The following is a 17,770-nucleotide window of genomic DNA, read 5'->3' as shown; positions in this document are numbered from 1 at the left end:
TTTTTAAGTGTGCTTTCCCCACCTCATTACAAATAAACCCTTTTAGAAATAACCTTTTTCCTTATCCTAAAGATAATATTTCAGAACATAAGTTACAGAAAGGTATAAACAAGGTAAAAATGACCACTAGTCCCAACATGCAAACATAACATTTATTCAACAAATGTTAAGTAGGATATGCACTAGGTGCTGTAGATATTACAGTGAACAAGACAAGAGTTCCTGCCCTCATAAGGCTTGCAGTCTAGTTCTTGTACTTTGTTCCATTTTACTGGGAAACTGGGTGATAGTCTAAGGAATTTCTTTAAGAAGCCAAAGATTATATAAGCTGATAGTGCATTACTGGTGGGCCCAAGGCTTCCTACGCCCAGTCTCACTTGGGCTCTCTGCCTGGAGACAAAATGAGATGACTTTCCCTAGTGGAATGAAGAGGCAGAAAGGGATAGGGCTCTAGAGCACCGCCAAACTCTCAATTTAGCTGGCCAAGGATGAGGGTCTTGGCCCTGGGACTTAAGGAAAGGGGTCAGCAGGGGGCAAGTGGTATGTGGCATCCAGGAAGATGACAAGGGTCCCCACACTCGTGAAGATGATGAAGGTCCACAGGAAGAGGCGGTCCACTACCATGGCCACAAATTGCCAATCTTCCTTCAACTGGAAGTAGACAGAAGAAAATGTTCCTCCAGACCTAGGTTAGGACTCCCTAAGCCCCCTTGTCGTCCTACCACAACTCCTAGACTAGGGCCCACAGCGAAAGAGGGCGAAGCTACGGGCGATTGGTGAGAGTAGAGAACCAATCGGGAAGCAGGGGGTGGGACCAAGTGAGACAAACTTCCAGTCAAAAAATAAAGAATGAGTGTTAGGGGCAGGGTCTGGGTTTCCGGGTGGAGCCAAGGCCACCCAGGCTCAACCCTGCTCCACCCTCAAGGGACTTACCGCGTCGTGGTCTTCTTGTTCCTGTAGCTGTCGAGCGATGTAACTGATCGAGGAAACAACCTCCCGTAGCTCCGGGGGTAGGACCACAACCCGGGCTGGCCCATCGATAGGTCGCCGTAGATCCAGGGCAGACAGTTCAGGCTGGAACCTGGAAGAGGCGGGACCGTTTAGTCATGCCCGGGGGTGCAAAGACGCAGCCTGCGCTCGGGCTGAAGTCCCGGCCCCAACACCCTACCCGGTTTAGAGCCGGTAGCTCAGCAGACACAGCGTCGTCCGGCTCCGCCCCTGGTCAGGGCTCTCGCGAGACGCAACCAATGAGTGCACAACAACTAAATGGAATGAGTTGATGTCTCTCTCAAATCAATGGGAGGGAAAACAGCCTTTCTGGCTCTCCTCGCCAGCCTTCTGTAATAATTCCTCCTCTCCCTCTAAGGCAGGGGTCCCCAAACTTTTTACACAGGGGGCCAGTTCACTGTCCCTCAGACTGTTGGAGGGCCGTACTACAAAAAAAACTATGAACAAATCTCTATGCACACTGCACATATCTTATTTTAAAGTAAAAAAACAAAACGGGAACAAATACAATATTTAAAATAAAGAACAAGTAAATTTAAATCAACAAACTGACCAGTATTTCAATGGGAACTATGCTCCTCTCACTGACCACCAATGAAAGAGGTGCCCCTTCCAGAAGTGCAGCGGGGACCGGATACATGGCCTCAGGGGGCCGCATGCGGCCCGCGAGCCTTAGTTTGGGGACCCCTGCTCTAAGGTTTCCTTGATGCTTTAGTTCCCAACTTTCAGCAAAGTGGGTAGCAGAAGGGATACTACGACTCCCATGATGCTCAACCAAAGCACCTTTCGGAAGCTTAGGCCGTCCTCGTAAAGTCTTCAGGGAACTGTAGTTCTCCCTCCCCTGAGTAGGTACTACCTGTTGGATTTGAGGAAGAGAAAATCGTTCGGTGGCTTCCGGATGAAATATTCATCTGTTCCTCGACCCCAGCCACTTCCCGGATAATCCCTGAGCGCCGCAGGAGGTTGCTCTAGCATCTGGTCTCTCTCGGGTTTGGGCCTCTTCAGACCCAGGTACAGAGGCAGTTTATGGATAAAGATCTACAAAGTATAAGAAGAGGAGTGTTAGGCCCTGGCCGGTTGGCTCAGTGGTAGAGCGTCGGCCTGGCGTGCAGGGGACCCGGGTTCCCTTCTAAAAGCCCCCTCTAACACTCCTTTTTTTTTTTAAATTTCTGAAGCTGGAAACGGGGAGAGACAGTCAGACAGATTCTCGCATGCGCCCGACCAGGATCCACCCGGCACGCCCACCAGGGGCGATGCTCTGCCCACCAGGGGGCGATGCTCTGCCCCTCCGGGGTGTCGCTCTGCCGCGACCAGAGCCACTCTAGCGCCTGGGGCAGAGGCCAAGGAGCCATCCCCAGCACCCGGGCCATCTTTGCTCCAATGGAGCCTTGGCTGAGGGAGGGGAAGAGAGAGATAGAGAGGAAGGAGGGGGGGGGTGGAGAAGCAAATGGGCGCTTCTCCTATGTGCCCTGGCCGGGAATCGAACCCGGGTCCCCCGCACACCAGGCCGACGCTCTACCGCTGAGCCAACCAGCCAGGGCCTAGACGAGATTTTCTTACCTGACGAACCCAAAGGGGCATTTGGTGGGTGTGAGGTGAGCGATGGTGCAGGTTGAGAACAACAACGCTAAGGATGACTGAGAAGGTGACGAGGACCATGGTAAACATGAGGTACTTGATAATGATGGGGACAGCCAGGGAGGTCTCGGGCACTTTGGCAGCCAGCAGTAGCAGGAACACAGTAAGAGTCAGTAGGGCAAAGATTGAGAGCCCCATCTTCTCTCCTTGGAAGGCAGAGGGGAAGGCAGAAGGATTAGGCTTTGCCAGAAGACAATCCTCATGACATGATTGGTGACTATGTTTTCCAGCTCACTCAACAATAGGCTTTTGGAAGGGCCAACTACATGCAAATGACTCTTACATTTATACCTCCAGCTTGGACTTATTTGCTTAAACTCCAGACTTCTATTCACCTGCCAGTTTAACTTCTCCACTTGGATGTACAATAACATCTCAAACTTAACATGTATAAAACCTGATTCCCTCATCACCAGCTCCTCTCATAGTCTCCCCCGTTTCATAAATAACAACCTCATCTTTCCTGTGGCACAAGCCAAAACTGTTTGAGTCATTCTCAACTCTCTTCTTTCATCCCAGATCCAATTCATAGCAAATTTTAATGGCTCTATCTTCAAAATACACTGTGAAACTGATGACCTATAACATCTACCCCTATCACCCTGGTATAAATCACCATTACCTCAGGTCTGAGTTATTATTATTATTATTATTATTATTTGTATTTTTCTGAAGTTGGAAATGGGGAGGCAGTCAGACAGACTCCTGCATGCGCCCGACCGGGATCCACCCGGCACGCCCACCAGGGGGAGATGCTCTGCCCATCTGGGTCATTGCTCTGTTGCAACCAGAGACATTCTAGCGCCTGAGGCAGAGGCCATGGAGCCATCCTCAGCACCCAGGCCAACTTTGCTCCAATGGAGCCCTGGCTGCGGGAGGGAAAGAGAGAGACAGAGATGAAGGAGAGGGGGAGGGGTGGAGAAGCAGATGGGCGCTTCTCCTGTGTGCCCTGGCCGGGAATCAAACCCGGGACTCCTGCATGCCAGGCCGACGCTCTACCACTGAGCCAACCGGCCAGGGCCTTGAGTTATTATGTTTTTAAATTTACTTATTGATTTGAGAGAGAGAACAGGGGAAGAGAAAGACAGACAGATAGAAACACCTATATGTTCCTGTATGTACCCTGACCCAAGATCAAACTGGCAACCCTGAATATCCTGAGGATGCCCTAACCCAGTGGTCCCCAACTCCCGGGCCGTGGACCAGTACTGGTCCGTGGGCCATTTGGTACCGGTCCACAGAGAAAGAATAAATAACTTACATTATTTCCATTTTATTTATATTTAAGTCTGAACGATGGTTTTTTTTGGTTTTGTTTTTGTTTTTACAGAGAGTCAGAGAGAGGGATAGACAGGAATGGAGAGATGAGAAGCACCAATCATTAGTTTTTCGTTGCGCATTGCAACACCTTAGTTGTTCATTGATTGCTTTCTCATATGTGCCTTGACATATGTGCCACGGGCCTTCAGCAAACCAAGCAGACCAAACTCTTGCTCGAGCCAGTGACCTTGGGTCCAAGCTGGTGAGCTCTTGCTCAAACCAGATGAGCCCACGCTCAAGCTGGCAACCTCGGGGTCTGGAACCTGAGTCCTCGGCATCCCAGTCCAACGCTCTATCCACTGCGCCACCGCCTGGTCAGGCTGAACGATGTTTTATTTTTTAAAAATGAGCCTGACCAGGTGGTGGCACAGTGGATGGAGTGATGGACTGGAATGTGGAAGAACCCAGGTTCGAGACCTCGAGGTCACCAGCTTGAGCGCGGGCTCATCTGGCTTGAGCAAAAAGCTCACCAGCTTGGACTCAGGGTCGCTGGCTCCAGCAAGGGGTTACTCAGTCTGCTGAAGGCCCGCGGTCAGGGCACATGTGGGAAAGCAATCAATGAACAACTAGGAAGTCGCAACGCGCAATGAAAAACTAATGATCGATGCTTCTCATCTCTCCGTTCCTGTCTGTCTGTCCCTGTCTATCCCTCTCTCTGATTCTCTGTCCCTGTAAAAAAAAAAAAAAAATGACCAGATTCCCTCTGTTACATCCGTCTAAGACTCACTCTTGACGCTTGTCTCAGTTAAGTGATACATTTATTCGTCCCACCCTAAAGGCCGGTCTGTGAAAATATTTTCTGACATTAAACCTGACTGTGGCCCAAAAAAAGGTTGGGGACCACTGCCCTAACCAATTGAGTTGTCTAGTCAGGACGGGTCTGCATTATTTTAAAGGCCTCCTCTTTGCTTTGTCCTTTGCTCTTACCCCTTTCTGTTCTCAAAAGAGCAGCCAAATTGATCCTGTTAAAATGTAGATCAAATTCTATCACTATGACCTAACCGGGTAGTTTGGTTGTTGAAAGCTTTGTCCCGAAGCGCAGAGGTTGCCCGTTGGATCGCCGGTCAGGGCACATAGAGGAAGACTGCTGTTCCTTTTTCTTTCTGTCTCTCTCCCTTTCTCTCTTACCAAATCTATCAATAAATAAAAAATACTTTTAAATCCTATCACTAAAAGTGAAAAAGTTATGGACATGTATGCCCGCTGGTTGATTATTCCTGTGGCATACAACAGGCACTGCAAACTTCATGGAAAGTATTTAAATAAGTAACTTAAAAAAATAATTAAAAAAAATAAAAAATAAAAATTTATTGCTTTTATAGAGGAGGAATGGAGAGAGTAAGAGAGACAGAAACATCACTCTGTTCCTGTATGTGCCCTGAGCAAGGGTCAATCCCACAACCTTGGCGTTTTAGGACAATGCTCTAACTAACTGAGCTAACCAACAGAACAAAATAAGTAACTTTTATCATTTGCTCTACTTTAGTCCTATAATATCTGGTTCCAAAATTTGCCTTGCTCCAGAAGGAAGTAAAAGTTACATTTGGAAATTGTTCTAGAGCTGCATCACTCTCCTTCCCTAGGTAGACAGAGGACTTGATTTTATTTACTATTATTATTTTGTATTTTTCCAAAGTTAGAAGCAGGGAGGCAGTCAGACACTCCCGCATGCGCCCAACTGGGATCCACCCGGCATGTCCACCACGGGGCAATGCTCTGCCCATCTGAGGCATTGCCGCATTGCAGCGGGAGCCATTCTAGCACCTGAGGGGCAGGCCATGGAGCCATTCTCAGGGCCTGGGGCCAGCTTTGCTCCAACGGAGCCTTGGCTATGGGAGAGGAAGAGAGAGATAGCCTGACCTGTGGTGGCGCAGTGGATAAAGTGTTGACCTGGAAACGCTGAGGTCGCCAGTTCAAAACCCTGGGCTCACCTGGTCAAGGCACATATGGGAGTTGATGCTTCCCACTCCTCCCCCTTCTCTCTCTCTTTCTCTCTATCTCTCTCTCTCTCCTCTCTAAAGTGAATAAATAAATTTTAAAAATTAAAAAAAAGAGAGAGATAGAGAAAAAGGAGAGGGGGAAGGGTGGAGAAACAGATGGATGCTTCTCCTGTGTGCCCTGGCTGGGAATCGAACCCAGGACTTCCACACGCCAGGCTGATGCTCTACCGCTGAGGCAACCAGCCAGGGCAAGAGGACTTGATTTTAAAGAGAAGGAAAGCATGATTTGAATACCAGAGTTAAGGATATCTGCCTTTGAATCAGACTGGCACTAACCAGGGTTGGAATAGCAACATTGCGTCTCTCTAATTGTGTAATGTCAGGCAAATGACTTAAACTCACTCAGCCTCTTTATCCTATAAAATGGGAAGTCAAATCAGTACTTACCTCACCGAATTGTTGTATAGGTTAGAATTGAGTTAATCCATGTAACATCTTGATTATATTGCCCTACAGCAAGTATTCAAAAACAGCAAAGACAATACCACCACTTATCTAGAATTTACTGGGTACCAGGCATAGTTCTATGAATTCAGTTGATCCTCAAAATAACTATATTCAGTAGGAACAATAATTGTCCCCATTTCCAGATTAGGAAACTGAGACACATAGAGATTAAAGAATTTGCCCAAGGTTACTTTTACCGCATTATTCTGCCTCCTAGAAAAAGGCTAGCTATTGTTTCCAGAGAAATGGGAGGTTAAGAGACTAGTAGATGTCTAAAAAGTGAGGGAAGACAAAAAATAAAAAGTGAAGGAAGCAGGATACCAGGAATGAGGACAGGGAAAAGGAGAGCTGTCTAACCCAGGAGTATGTTGATCCAAGGGGTTGAGGTTTCAAGGATGAGATACTGGATTCTGATGTAAAGAGTTCAGAAATTACTGGGTGGAAAGAAGTGGGCAGCAGAAGAGGCAGAGCATGAAGTGGGAGGGAAATCTGGATCCAGATGAAAAGGCTCTGGTTGAAGAGAAAACCTGAGTGAAATTGCTGAGGTGCGATCCATGGCAGGAAAGCTTGACTTGGCAGGAAAACCTTATCTGGATTCAGGGTGTAGAGGAAGAAGCTGAAGTATTGGTTAAAAGGAGGTCTGGGGCCCTTTCCCCCTTACCTGCATCTGGTGGCAGGTAGAAGACAAAGATGGCCAGGAGAGTGATGAGGACGCATGGGGCGATGACATTGACCAGGTAGAAGAGGGGCTTCCGGCGGATGATGAGGTAGAAGGTGACTTCGTCACGCTGTCCTTCACCCCCGCCCCGGGTATCCACTGGGGGCTGCATTAACCGAGAAGGCTTGTGGATAATCTCCCATTGGCCATTCTCTTGGGGGAGAAGGAGAAAAACAGAGGAAGGGGAAACAGATGTGGGACCTGGTCCTTGTAGGTGTTGGATCTGGCTTGCTCTGCTACATTCTAGAGCAGAGGCGGCTGATGTGATAAGGGGCTAGCTGTGGACACTAAGCTGCACAGCCCATCTATAATAAGCTTAAATAAGTCTCAGTTTCCATATGTGCAAAATGTAGATAGTCATACTTATCTTGCTGATACCAAGGGATTGTATTGGTCATCGCTGATGGAGTATATTTATCAGCCTGTTATAAATAAGGAGTCATAAAACTCATGGATGTGGGAGCCATGCATACTCACCAATGAAGGTCCCTTCATGAATGTGCACTTCCTGCAGCTCCTGCCCATCCGGACCCAAGCCAGTCCGCAGGCTGACCTCTGAGCTGTCATAGCTATAGGAACTGAACACCATAGTGCAGTTCTGCCAGTCAAAGGGAAAGTAGGTGACCTGGATGGAAGCAGGAGTCACTAGAGCTGGCAGAGTACTGGTCAGGGTGGGGGAGTCAGAGGATATGAAGCATCAAGCAGAGGGGGGCCACCAGGAGACATCACAGGGAAGTGGGGGTCACAAAGGAATTGGAAGGTTATTAGGTGAAGCCATGGGCCATGACGGGAAATTATTGAGGAAGACTGGAAGTCAAGGAAGTGAACAGAGAAGATGAAACAATGGAAAATCAGGAGGGCGAGAGAGATGTGAGGGTCATGGGGAGATAATGGAGGAAGGATGGGGTCAGGATGTCTGAGGAGGGAGGGTTTCTAGGAGCGCCTAGAGTTTCCCAGGCAGAACCCAAAGACCTGGATGCTGCAGCTGCTGCGATAGAGGCCTGGGGGCTGCCAGCGCACGGAACCGTCGGAGGCTACCAGGACGTTAATGCCCAGAGCGACGTCAAAATTGCCGTCATTGCTGTGGGGAAGGAATCTTCTCACCTGGGATCAGGCCTTGTCCTCTGGGTGCCACGCCCTTCCGGAGGCCTCCCCCACCCCCAGTTTGGAAAGATCTTACTTGTTTAGTAACACCACATCTGGTAGCCACACGGATTTAGCAGTGACGCGGAGTGAATCGATGTCCTCATGCTCTGCTGGGTCCCAGCTTAGCCTGTAGTCAGTCCATTCCTAGGGAAGCAGAGGCTGAGGGGGGCTGTTAGGGGTTGGAGGCTGGCAGGAAACTTGAACTGTCCCATGGAAGCAGGCAGTGAGTGCAAGCGTGGGGAGGAGCGCAGGCATAGGCTGTGTTCCTGGAGGCTGGGGGTTCTAATTCTGGCTCCATCTGCACTTGCTCAGACTCCATCAGCTAATTACCCCTTCCCTCTCAATGGGCCCCAATTTTTTAGTCAATAACAACGAGGACGTAGCACTAGCTATCCTCTAAAACAGCGGTTCTCAACCTGTGGGTCATGACCCTGGGGGTCGCGACCCACAGGTTGAGAACCGCTGCTCTAAAACAATGGTTTTCTTTTTCTTTTTTGCGCTCGCGCGAGAGACAGACAGCAACAGACACACAGGAAGGGAGAGAGATAAGAAGCATCAACTGGGCCCTGGCCGGTTGGCTCAGTGGTAGAGCGTCGGCCTGGCGTGCAGAAGTCCCGGGTTCGATTCCCGCCCAGGGCACACAGGAGAAGCGCCCATCTGCTTCTCCACCCCTCCCCCTCTCCTTCCTCTCTGTCTCTCTCTTCCCCTCCGGCAGCCAAGGCTCCATTGGAGCAAAGATGGCCCGGGCGCTGGGGATGGCTCCTTGGCCTCTGCCCCAGGCGCTAGAGTGGCACTGGTCGCAACAGAGCGACGCTCTGGAGGGGCAGAGCATCGCCCCCTGGTGGGCAGAGCGTCGCCCCCTGGTGGGCGTGCCGGGTAGATCCCAGTCGGGCGCATGAGGGAGTCTGTCTGACTGTCTCTCCCCGTTTCCAGCTTCAGAAAAATAAACTAAAAAAAAAAAAAATAGAAGCATCAACTGGTAGTTGTTGCATCACATTACTTGTTCACTGATTGCTTCTCATATGTGCCTTTAACCAGAGGGCTCCAGCTAAGCCAGTGACCTGGGACCTCAGCGTCCAAAGCCTACGCTTTAGCCACTGTGCAACCACTGGTCAGGCCTATAACAATGGTTTTCAAACTGCAGTATCCGACCCGTTGGTGGATTAGGAATCAAATTAGGGGCCCCAAACCAGTGTTTCCAAAACAAAATTAGAATAAGCCTTACCAGGTGGTGGCACTGTGGATAGAGCGTAGACCTGGGATGCTGAGAACCCAGATCCAAAACCCCAAGGTCGCCAACTTGAGAGCAGGCTCACCAGCTTGAGCGTGGGGTCGCCAGCTTGAACATGGGATAATAGTCACTGGCTTGAGTAAGGGGTCACTGGCTGGGCTGGAGCCCCAGGTCAAGGCACATATGAGAAAGCAATCAGTGAACTAAAGTGCCTCAACTATGAGTTGATGTTTCTCTCTCGTCTCTCTCTCTTCCTGTCTGCCTGTCTGAAGTTTCTGTTTCAGCTATGAATATTTTTTGAGTTCGTGATGCAAAAAATATTTTACTGAGCCAATCATTCGAGGACATTGTAAAGGCAGCAGGACTCCCTTTCCCATACCGTGGGGTCTCCGTACCAGGTCTAAATACACTTTTGTGCTCATCTCCTCATCCTTCTCGTTCTAGAAGGGAAAAGTTTAAAAGGTAGAAGTTACGTAAGTGGAGAGAAATGAACGGGTTTGGCCACTCAACCTCTCCCTGGAAACACCCCCTCTTTTTCTGAGTCCCACCCTCGTGGGCCCAAGCCCCGCCTCCACCCCCGAAACTTACTGCAGTCATTGGTGTTAGCCAATTCCTCTACAAGTCCCGCCCCCAGGCTGGCCCCACCCACAGCTCGTAATTCATCCAACCCTGAATCTCCACCCGCTTTGTTGATTGACTTTGTCCGGCACCAAGCTCCGCCCGAACTTGTGACCCCGCCTCAGAGACCGCCTTCTAGTCAGTCCATCAGCCTAGTTCCACTTCAAGATCCGTCCACAGGCAGGTTCATCGCTGGATCTGGCTCTCCCGCTGTCCAGCAGCCACGCCGATTTCGACCCACTTTCTGCTAGCGGCAGGTCCACCTCTCAGCCTACTCCCACCCCAGCGGTCCCTCTGTCCTGCCCAATCTAAAGCCACGCGCCCCAGCCCGCCAGGAAGCCTGACCTCAACAGCCCGCGTACGCCCTCACCAGGCTGATGAGTTGCGCCAGTCTGAGACCAACGCGGACCCCGACGCGGTCTCCCACCTTCCGCGCCGGCCGCACAGAGCTATCATAACCGGAGAAAAGCTTCTCGCGGAGCCTGCCCTCCGCCTCCGAGCCGCGGGCGCCTGGAGGAGAGAACACTAAATGAAGCCCTGGTGTCTGGCCACGACCTCTGGCCCTGTCACTGTCCCTTTGAGGTCCAGACTTACCAGGGGCGAGTGACGCCCCCAGCAACAGCAGCAGCAGCGCCCCTGGGGCCATAGCCCGGCCGCGATCAGTGAGTTCGCTCAGTGAGCCGCCGGGACAGCCAGTGCAGGGGAAGTGACGAGGCGCCCAAGCATGTGCACCTGTTGTTGGGGGGACAGCCGCCAGCCCACCCGCCCCGCCCCTGGGATTTGGCCCCGCCCCGAACAACTGTCAATGCCTGCCACGAACAGATAACAGATAAGAACATCAATTGTAGAAATCTTTTATAATTTTTTTAAATTTATTGATTTGTTTAGCGAGAGAGGGAGGGAGAGGGAGAGACAGGATCATCGATCTGATCCTGTATGTGCCCTGACCAGCTACTTCTGCTTTCCGGATGACACTCTAACGAACCAAGCGATCTGGACAGGGCTGTATAAAAATTCTTTAATTGAGAATGCATGGAGTGGAAACCGGGTCCCCTGAGAGCAGAGCCAAGAGATGTGTGGAGCCTGGGCGGGGTCTGTGTGAGCGAGGGAAGCATCAACCCCTCTTGCAACAAGCCAGAAGTAGAAAGAGCCTGAGAAAAAAATGACCTGCCTCTGAGTACTGGGAACTCCTCAGCTCACCCTGCCCATGTCTGAGGCTGCTCAGTCTACCTACTAGTTCGCTAGTGGGTTCTAGGCCTGCCCCTGCTCTCCACGTTTTTCAGAAAAATCTAGTCAGGCCCTTTTAGGTACCTAAAACATAGCTGAGGTATTAAGCTTTAAAGTAAAGCAAGTTCTAGTCAGTTAGAAGCTTTGGGGGTCTCCTCAAATGTGGTGTGGAACCCCAAGAGGACTTATCCCTCCTTGGCAAGACCAAGGGGAGAGCAGTGGGACTTATTGCTGAATTGGGGTCTCCTCATTTGGGGGAGTCAAGGCTATGTCATATTTATCCTTTTTATTCTAGACTCATTACCCTAAAGATCTCAGCTTTAAAGGGGATCTAGAAGGAATTCCTGCTGAGGTAGCTAAGTATTCGTGTCCCCCCCCAACCCAGGCACAGGTCCAGTTATGCCATAGTTTTGGTCCCTTTGCCACCCTAGCTTCCCCACGACAAGCCAAGGATTCCTTCTAAAACTCCTCTGCCCTTCTTCAGGCTTTATTCCCCTGGACTCCAGCTGAGTTGCAGGAGCTAGAAACTGCATTTAAAAATAAGGTTAGCATTCTATAGGAAGAATAAGATTTTAAAAAAATTATCTAGGGAAAACAAGAAGTAGTTTTTAATTCATCTAGGACTTAGTTCTTTATGAATCACAGCTGGGTCCTTTCCAGAGCTCATCTTAATAGGTATCACTAGAGAAGGTGGGAGATGAGTCTAGAACTTACTCTAGAGCAATAATATGGCTTTATAGGCCCCAGTTCCATTCTGGAGGAAAGGGTGGAAAATTGTGGTCTATAACCTAGAGCTAAGATTCAGAAGGAAATATGGTTCCATATGCATCTAGAACACCATGCTCCAGAACTGGATGTCTCTGGGATAAAAAAGTTAAACCTGTGGTGATCTGAGACTGGCACTTGTTCAGGCCAAGACCAAGAGCTTGATAGGGTTCAAATCCAGCCTCTCTACTTGGATACCAGGGGTCTATCTGGGTCAAGAAAGCCTGATGGATCCATAACAGAGCCTGGCATTATGCCTGCATTGCCGCACAGAGCATTAGTGCAGAAACGGCCCTCGCTGGGGTGCCCGGTGTTCCAGAACCTGTCCAGAACAAGGCAGAAGGTGAAGCAGGGAAAGGAAATTAATCCTGAGCTCCAGTAGACCTATAAATCTATGGCTCAGTGGCAATGAAAAGGGCTCCAGGAACCTGTGGAGCCTGGGGTGGAAAGTATTTGTGTCCTGGTTCTATCATTTTGGAAACACCCAGCACCATCTCTGGAAAAATCTTTGGGGGGGTGTAAGTGAGGAAGGAAAGGAGTAATCAGTCAGGACCATTTTCAAACATCCACCTCTGTGCATCCTTGTTCCAAGCATTTAAAGGTCTCGGCAGTTCCTAGGCTCCCTCTGGGTAGAGCACCTGGTTGGACTGGCTGCTCAGGGCATGAGTACAGCAGCTGGGGTGAGAGCAGGGCTGGGAGACAGGCTGTGATGGTGGCTAGATCAGTGCAAGTGCAGGAGCCTCCAGTCCAAGATCTACATTTCAGGGAGCAGGGGGACTGGAAGGGGAGGTTTCAGGGACACTGTGGAGAGAAGGCTCCCGGTACATGGCCACTGTAAAGGGGGAAGAGAGGAGCAGAAAGAGAGTTAGGCACAGAGAGACCTAAGCAGAATCAGAGCTCTGAAAGAACTCCCTTCTCCTACACTTATCCTCTAGGAACCCCAACCCATAGGAGAACTCCCTAATCTCCCAAAGGCCAAATCCTTCCTGGTTTGACTGTCATAATAGGTTTCCTCTTCACACTTGTAGCCCCTGAGCTGTGTGTCACTAAATGTCCACGTCAAGGTCAATATCCTCCCATGTAGTCCCCATTTTATTCAGTTTCTACTCACCCTCCAGGAGCTTGGGCACAAAGTGGGCAGCTGCCTTGGTCTTCTTGACTCGATTTCCCTTCATGACACGACCCTCCTTGTCCAAACCTAGGTACCAGGCCCGGCCAGACCGGCGCTGACGGTAGAGAGCAGAGGCGTACAGGACATAGTAATTCTCAAAGACACACTCCTTAAAGCGACACTCAGCTGTGAAATGTTGCTGAGGAGAGAAAGACCCAGGAAGGCACATACAGACAAAGAGACAAATAGACATGTCACTGGACAGAAGGGAGCCCTGGGAAGAACAAGCCAGTATACAATCCATACATTTCAGGCTGGGAGGGCCAACTTCTTAGTCCATGCAAGAACAGGGAGAAAGGGTGGACAAGGAAGAGCCTGGAAGCCCCTGAGGATTAAGACCTAGACTTTGTGGGCCTCTAGGATAAAGATACTTTCTCTCTACTCTGTTCCCAACCTCTCACCATCATCTGAATGACTCTGGGAAAGTGAGCAACAATGAAGTCTAGAGGAGGTAGGAAGAGAAAATGAGGCCCTAGCCTGACCTGTGGTGGCGCAGTGGATAAAGAATCCATCTGGCACGCTGAGGTCATTGGTTCAGAACCCCGGGCTTGCCCGATCAAGGCACATAGCGGAAGCAACTACCAACTATAACGAGTTGATGCTTTCTGCTACACCCCACCCCCACCTTCTCTCTCTCTCTTCTCTCTAAAAAACAAACAATAAAAGAAATGGGGGCTCTAAAAGGCTGAAAGAGTTGGACATTCAAAAGGCCTGGGGGCATCTGAAGGGCTACATGAGAGTAGGATTAGAGGGACCCTAGAGGAGGTGTTCTAGAGTGGACAGTGATGAGGGGACATTAGCAAGAGCTGGAGTGGGAGGAGGTCCTTAACTGTAAAATATCTGTGGTTGAGAAAGTTGTAGTAGGGGAATCTCTGAACCCAAGCCTCTCGGCCCTCATTGTCTCACCGAGCTGTAGAGCAGCCCCTCAGCATTCATGGCCATGTAGTGACCCAGCTTGGCACTCTGGATGGTAACCACACGAAGTCCCACAGGGATCAGATTGAAGTGGGCTGGGGACAGAGAGAGGGGGCATCAGTACTCCAGACCTTGAACCCCCATCTGAGCTTTCCCCATCCCAGCTTCACTTCACTTTCAGGCCAACTGAAAACAGCAGAACCGGAAGCAGGGATAGGATGGTCCTAATCTCTTAGCCCCCTTCCCCCTCCCCCACAGGGGCTGCTTCCCCTCTCACTGAAGGAGCTGGTGTCCTCTGGGGTGCCCTGGATGCTCCCGTCGGGATTTGCCTGGAGGTAGAAACCCTGGCGGCAGAACAGTTTGGTGACGATCCCTTTGAGCTGAGGCTCTAGAGAGAGAGAGATTAATCTTTGCAAATGACATCTCTGTTCCCAGAAACATTCTTACACTTGGTGGGATCAGAGGAAAGAAAGGAGAGTGGAGGAAAGGAATAGGGTCCTAGGGCCCCAACTTTCTGATCCTCCAAGAGCGCTCTCTCCCATCTCTTCAATTCCTGAGGACTCTGAGTTGGGGATCCGTTCTGCTTCCTCTAACCACCAGCTTTCAGTTTAATTAATTGAAATTTATTTAAATGGCTTAATTCCTACCCTTTAGCTTAACCAGAAAAGGGGGGAGGGGAGAGGTTGGGGAGAGACACATCAAAAGGTAGAGGGAGACAGGCAGGGCTACCGAAGGGGGTTGTGTTTGCGAATGAGGGGGGCAGCAAGGTGACCACAGGGTAGGGGCGCCCCCTCAAGAATGGGGGTGGGACTAGGCCTGACGCTGACTCAGCACCTGCTGCTGCAGCTGTCGCTCTCGCTTGGCGCGGGCCTCGCCTTGGCCCAGAGCCAGCCAGTCTGACACTGACCCATCTGTCTATGTCTGTCAGTCCGCTGGCTCGGGGGCCCAGGCCTCGTTGATGTTCAGCTTTCCCCCTTCAGCCAGGTAACCCGCCTGGGATGGGGGACAATAGGTACCAAACCAAGGAAATGGGGGAGGGGCGGGGGAGGTGGCAAGGCAGGCTAAGTCACGTGGGGGCCGGGTCGCTCTCAAAGGGTGGGCTGCGGACCGTACCACTGTGGCCGGCTGGCGGCGAGGGGAGGAGAGCTCGAGGGGGCTAACCCTAGGGGAGCTGGGAACGAGCGGAAACGAGGCCAGAGGGACTCCCTGCCTGTGGTACCTGGACGGGGACCACACATTGACCCTCACAACTCTCCTTGCCGGTCGCTGGCTCTCGGCCGATTTCCGGGTACCCCCTTGTAGATGGTACGACCCCCCAGCACCGGCGTGGGGCTCGCACCAGCCTCGTACTGTATCTGAGTTCCTCGCGGCAAGAGTGTGTCCCTTGAGCTCTTGGGACCCGATTTCTGAGTCGCATGGAGGGTCATGGGTGGTCCCCAGCTCCTCTCTTGAAGCTCAGGTCACGGGAGGAGGGCGCACTAGAGGGGCGGGCTGGGGAAGTAGCTGCAAGGACACCCAGGGGAGAGCTGGGGAGATTGGCGCCGAGCCAGGCAAGCTCCAGGAGGAACCGAGCCAAGGCGTGGAGGAGCGGGAGAACCGGGGCGGGGGCGGGGTTGCCGGAGCCGCAGAAACCCTCGGGGTGACCCAGGCGTCCGGAACCCCCAGGCCCCTCGGCTCTGGATGGAGAGAATCGCGAGAGCCAGCACGTAGGCGAAAGGGGGTGGGGATGGGGGCGGCAAGCAGCTGCTGCGAGGCTTGGCCAAGTCTTAGCCCCTCGAGCCTTCCCCTTGCCCTCGAAAGCAAGGACTCGGGGTTACAGGCGAAAAAGAAGGGAAACTGAGGCATAGGCTGGCAGAGACTTTGCAGTTTTGGCCCACCCCTTTTCACTTTCCTGGAGCCTCCCTCAGTCGGGCCCCATTCTTCAGAGCCCCTAGCTCAACCTCCCAAGCAGAGACCCCAGTTCCGGAGACCCCGCCCCAGCCACTCACCCGGGCCGCGGTCCGGCCGCGTGGGCCGCCCCCCGCACAGTCGCACCTTGGACAGCAGGATGAGGAGCTGCTTCTGGCAAAGGGACTTGGTGCCGCGGGGACACACGCGCCGCTGCGCCGACACGGGCCGGCTGCCCCCGGGCTCGCGGACCTCCCGCTTCTGCCGGATCAGGCTACTGGCCAGTGCCGCCATGGCGCCCCGGGAGGAGACACCCCCAAACCAGAAGGCGCTGGGAGCGCGCTGGACTCCCCCAGAGAAGCCCGGTCACCACGGCATGCTTTTGACGCTCTTTCCCGACTCACTGCCCCACCCACTGGACCTTAGGATAGGCCTCAGTCCCCCACGCCCAGCCTCAGCTCCCACCCTTGGGCCCCGTGCTAGTTCCACTGGATCCAGCAGCCTGTGTATCTCTCCGTTAACCCCACACTCGACTTTTGCCCTCTCCCCTGCTCTACAATATCCCTGTCCCCACTTCCCCTATTCCAAAGTCAAAACCCTAAAAATTTCGGATGTGGTTCCAACATCCCCAGGCACCTTTTCAACCTATTTCAGGGCCCTTGTACTCCTCACAAGTCCACTCTTATAATCTAAAGGGTGTGGATCCTTGGCTTTGAGAATATTAGCTCACCCCACCCCTACTGGTGTACTGCCAATGTCAGGGAAGAACCCAACCTTAGTGTCTTTGCTTCCCTTTAAGTGAAGAGGATCCCCCACTTTTTTTCCCACTGAAATTTCCCAAAACTATGTCTCAGAATGTCCAGGCTGTCCTTGCTCAGAGAGAACGGGTTCCCAGACTGTCTCTGGACAATAACCTCTTTTTCACCAAGTCACCCCCATTTCTAGTGGCACAGGGTTCCAGTTGCTGAGCCCCTTTCCTCGCCTTTTACCTTCCAATCTTTTTAAAGTCACCTCCAAATACACTCTTTCTGGTGGGTACACCAGGTGGTTGGAGGGCCCTCTGTCACCTCGAAATAAAAGAGCATCCGGATTTTTCTTGGCTGTCCCTTACTTTCCTCAGGAACAACTGATGCTGTTTAGATCCCACACACTCGGAAACAACCAGGGCCCCAAGAGAGTAGAGTATCCATGTGTCCACCAGTTCCTAAATGTGAACAGGCCCCTACAAGTCAGTGTATCAGAGCTTTCTGCTACAGGGCTTCCTCCTCCTCCCTGGTACTACCTATAGCATCCCCCCTCTTCCCCGATGCCCCTCAACCTGTCCTGTCTTGTTGGTCCCACGACGGGTGGTGCTGGCCCCGGTTTCAGGCTCCTCCCTCCCTGTCCCCCGCAAACGGAGCTTTCCTCCACGCCTGGGTAGACGCCCCGGACCACCAAAAGAGTGAGGGAGTCTCCGCAGAGCGCTCTGGTCCGGTCAATTCAGAGCACAGGGCCTGGAGGCTGGACCAAGTGCAGTGGCGGTAGCGGCGGCGGCAGCAGCAGCAGCAGTGACAGTGGGAAGTGGAGGTGGCGGCGGCAACCGCAGCTCCCCCTTCTCCCGGAGCGGCCCCGGAGGCGGGGCAGGGGGCGGAGACGCCGGAAAAAGGGGATGAAGCTGGGCGGGCGGAACCCGGGGGTTC

General features: G+C 51.9%; 2 protein-coding genes across 3 annotated transcripts; both read right to left on the bottom strand.

Moving 5' to 3' along the window:
- Nucleotides 1–133: 133 nt before the first annotated feature.
- On the bottom strand, nt 134–10,832 carry CHRNB1 (cholinergic receptor nicotinic beta 1 subunit). The gene is made up of 11 exons (XM_066264133.1): nt 10,721–10,832; nt 10,497–10,636; nt 9,904–9,948; nt 8,312–8,421; nt 8,104–8,212; nt 7,609–7,756; nt 7,075–7,284; nt 2,569–2,792; nt 1,865–2,046; nt 934–1,081; nt 134–651 (listed from the first exon to the last, which is right to left on the bottom strand). Exons 1-11 carry the CDS (start codon nt 10,770–10,772, stop codon nt 511–513), a joined length of 1,509 nt encoding a protein of 502 aa, XP_066120230.1. The 5' UTR covers nt 10,773–10,832; the 3' UTR covers nt 134–510.
- A 189-nt stretch (nt 10,833–11,021) lies between these two features.
- FGF11 (fibroblast growth factor 11) lies at nt 11,022–17,418 on the bottom strand. 2 transcript variants are annotated; one of them, XM_066264131.1, is made up of 5 exons: nt 16,193–17,418; nt 14,482–14,592; nt 14,196–14,299; nt 13,230–13,428; nt 11,022–12,950 (listed from the first exon to the last, which is right to left on the bottom strand). In XM_066264131.1, exons 1-5 carry the CDS (start codon nt 16,383–16,385, stop codon nt 12,880–12,882), a joined length of 678 nt encoding a protein of 225 aa, XP_066120228.1. In that variant the 5' UTR covers nt 16,386–17,418; the 3' UTR covers nt 11,022–12,879. The 2 variants fall into 2 exon arrangements, with proteins under 2 accessions (XP_066120228.1, XP_066120229.1); XM_066264132.1 differs by having other exon boundaries at nt 15,447–16,327.
- Between the last annotated feature and the right edge of the window lie 352 nt (nt 17,419–17,770).

The sequence above is a fragment of the Saccopteryx bilineata genome, chromosome 2 (assembly GCF_036850765.1).
Source record: "Saccopteryx bilineata isolate mSacBil1 chromosome 2, mSacBil1_pri_phased_curated, whole genome shotgun sequence".
NCBI classification, from domain to species: Eukaryota; Metazoa; Chordata; class Mammalia; order Chiroptera; family Emballonuridae; genus Saccopteryx; species Saccopteryx bilineata.
The sequence above is the reverse complement of the archived record's forward strand: the minus strand, read 5'-3'. Positions and strand labels throughout refer to the sequence as shown.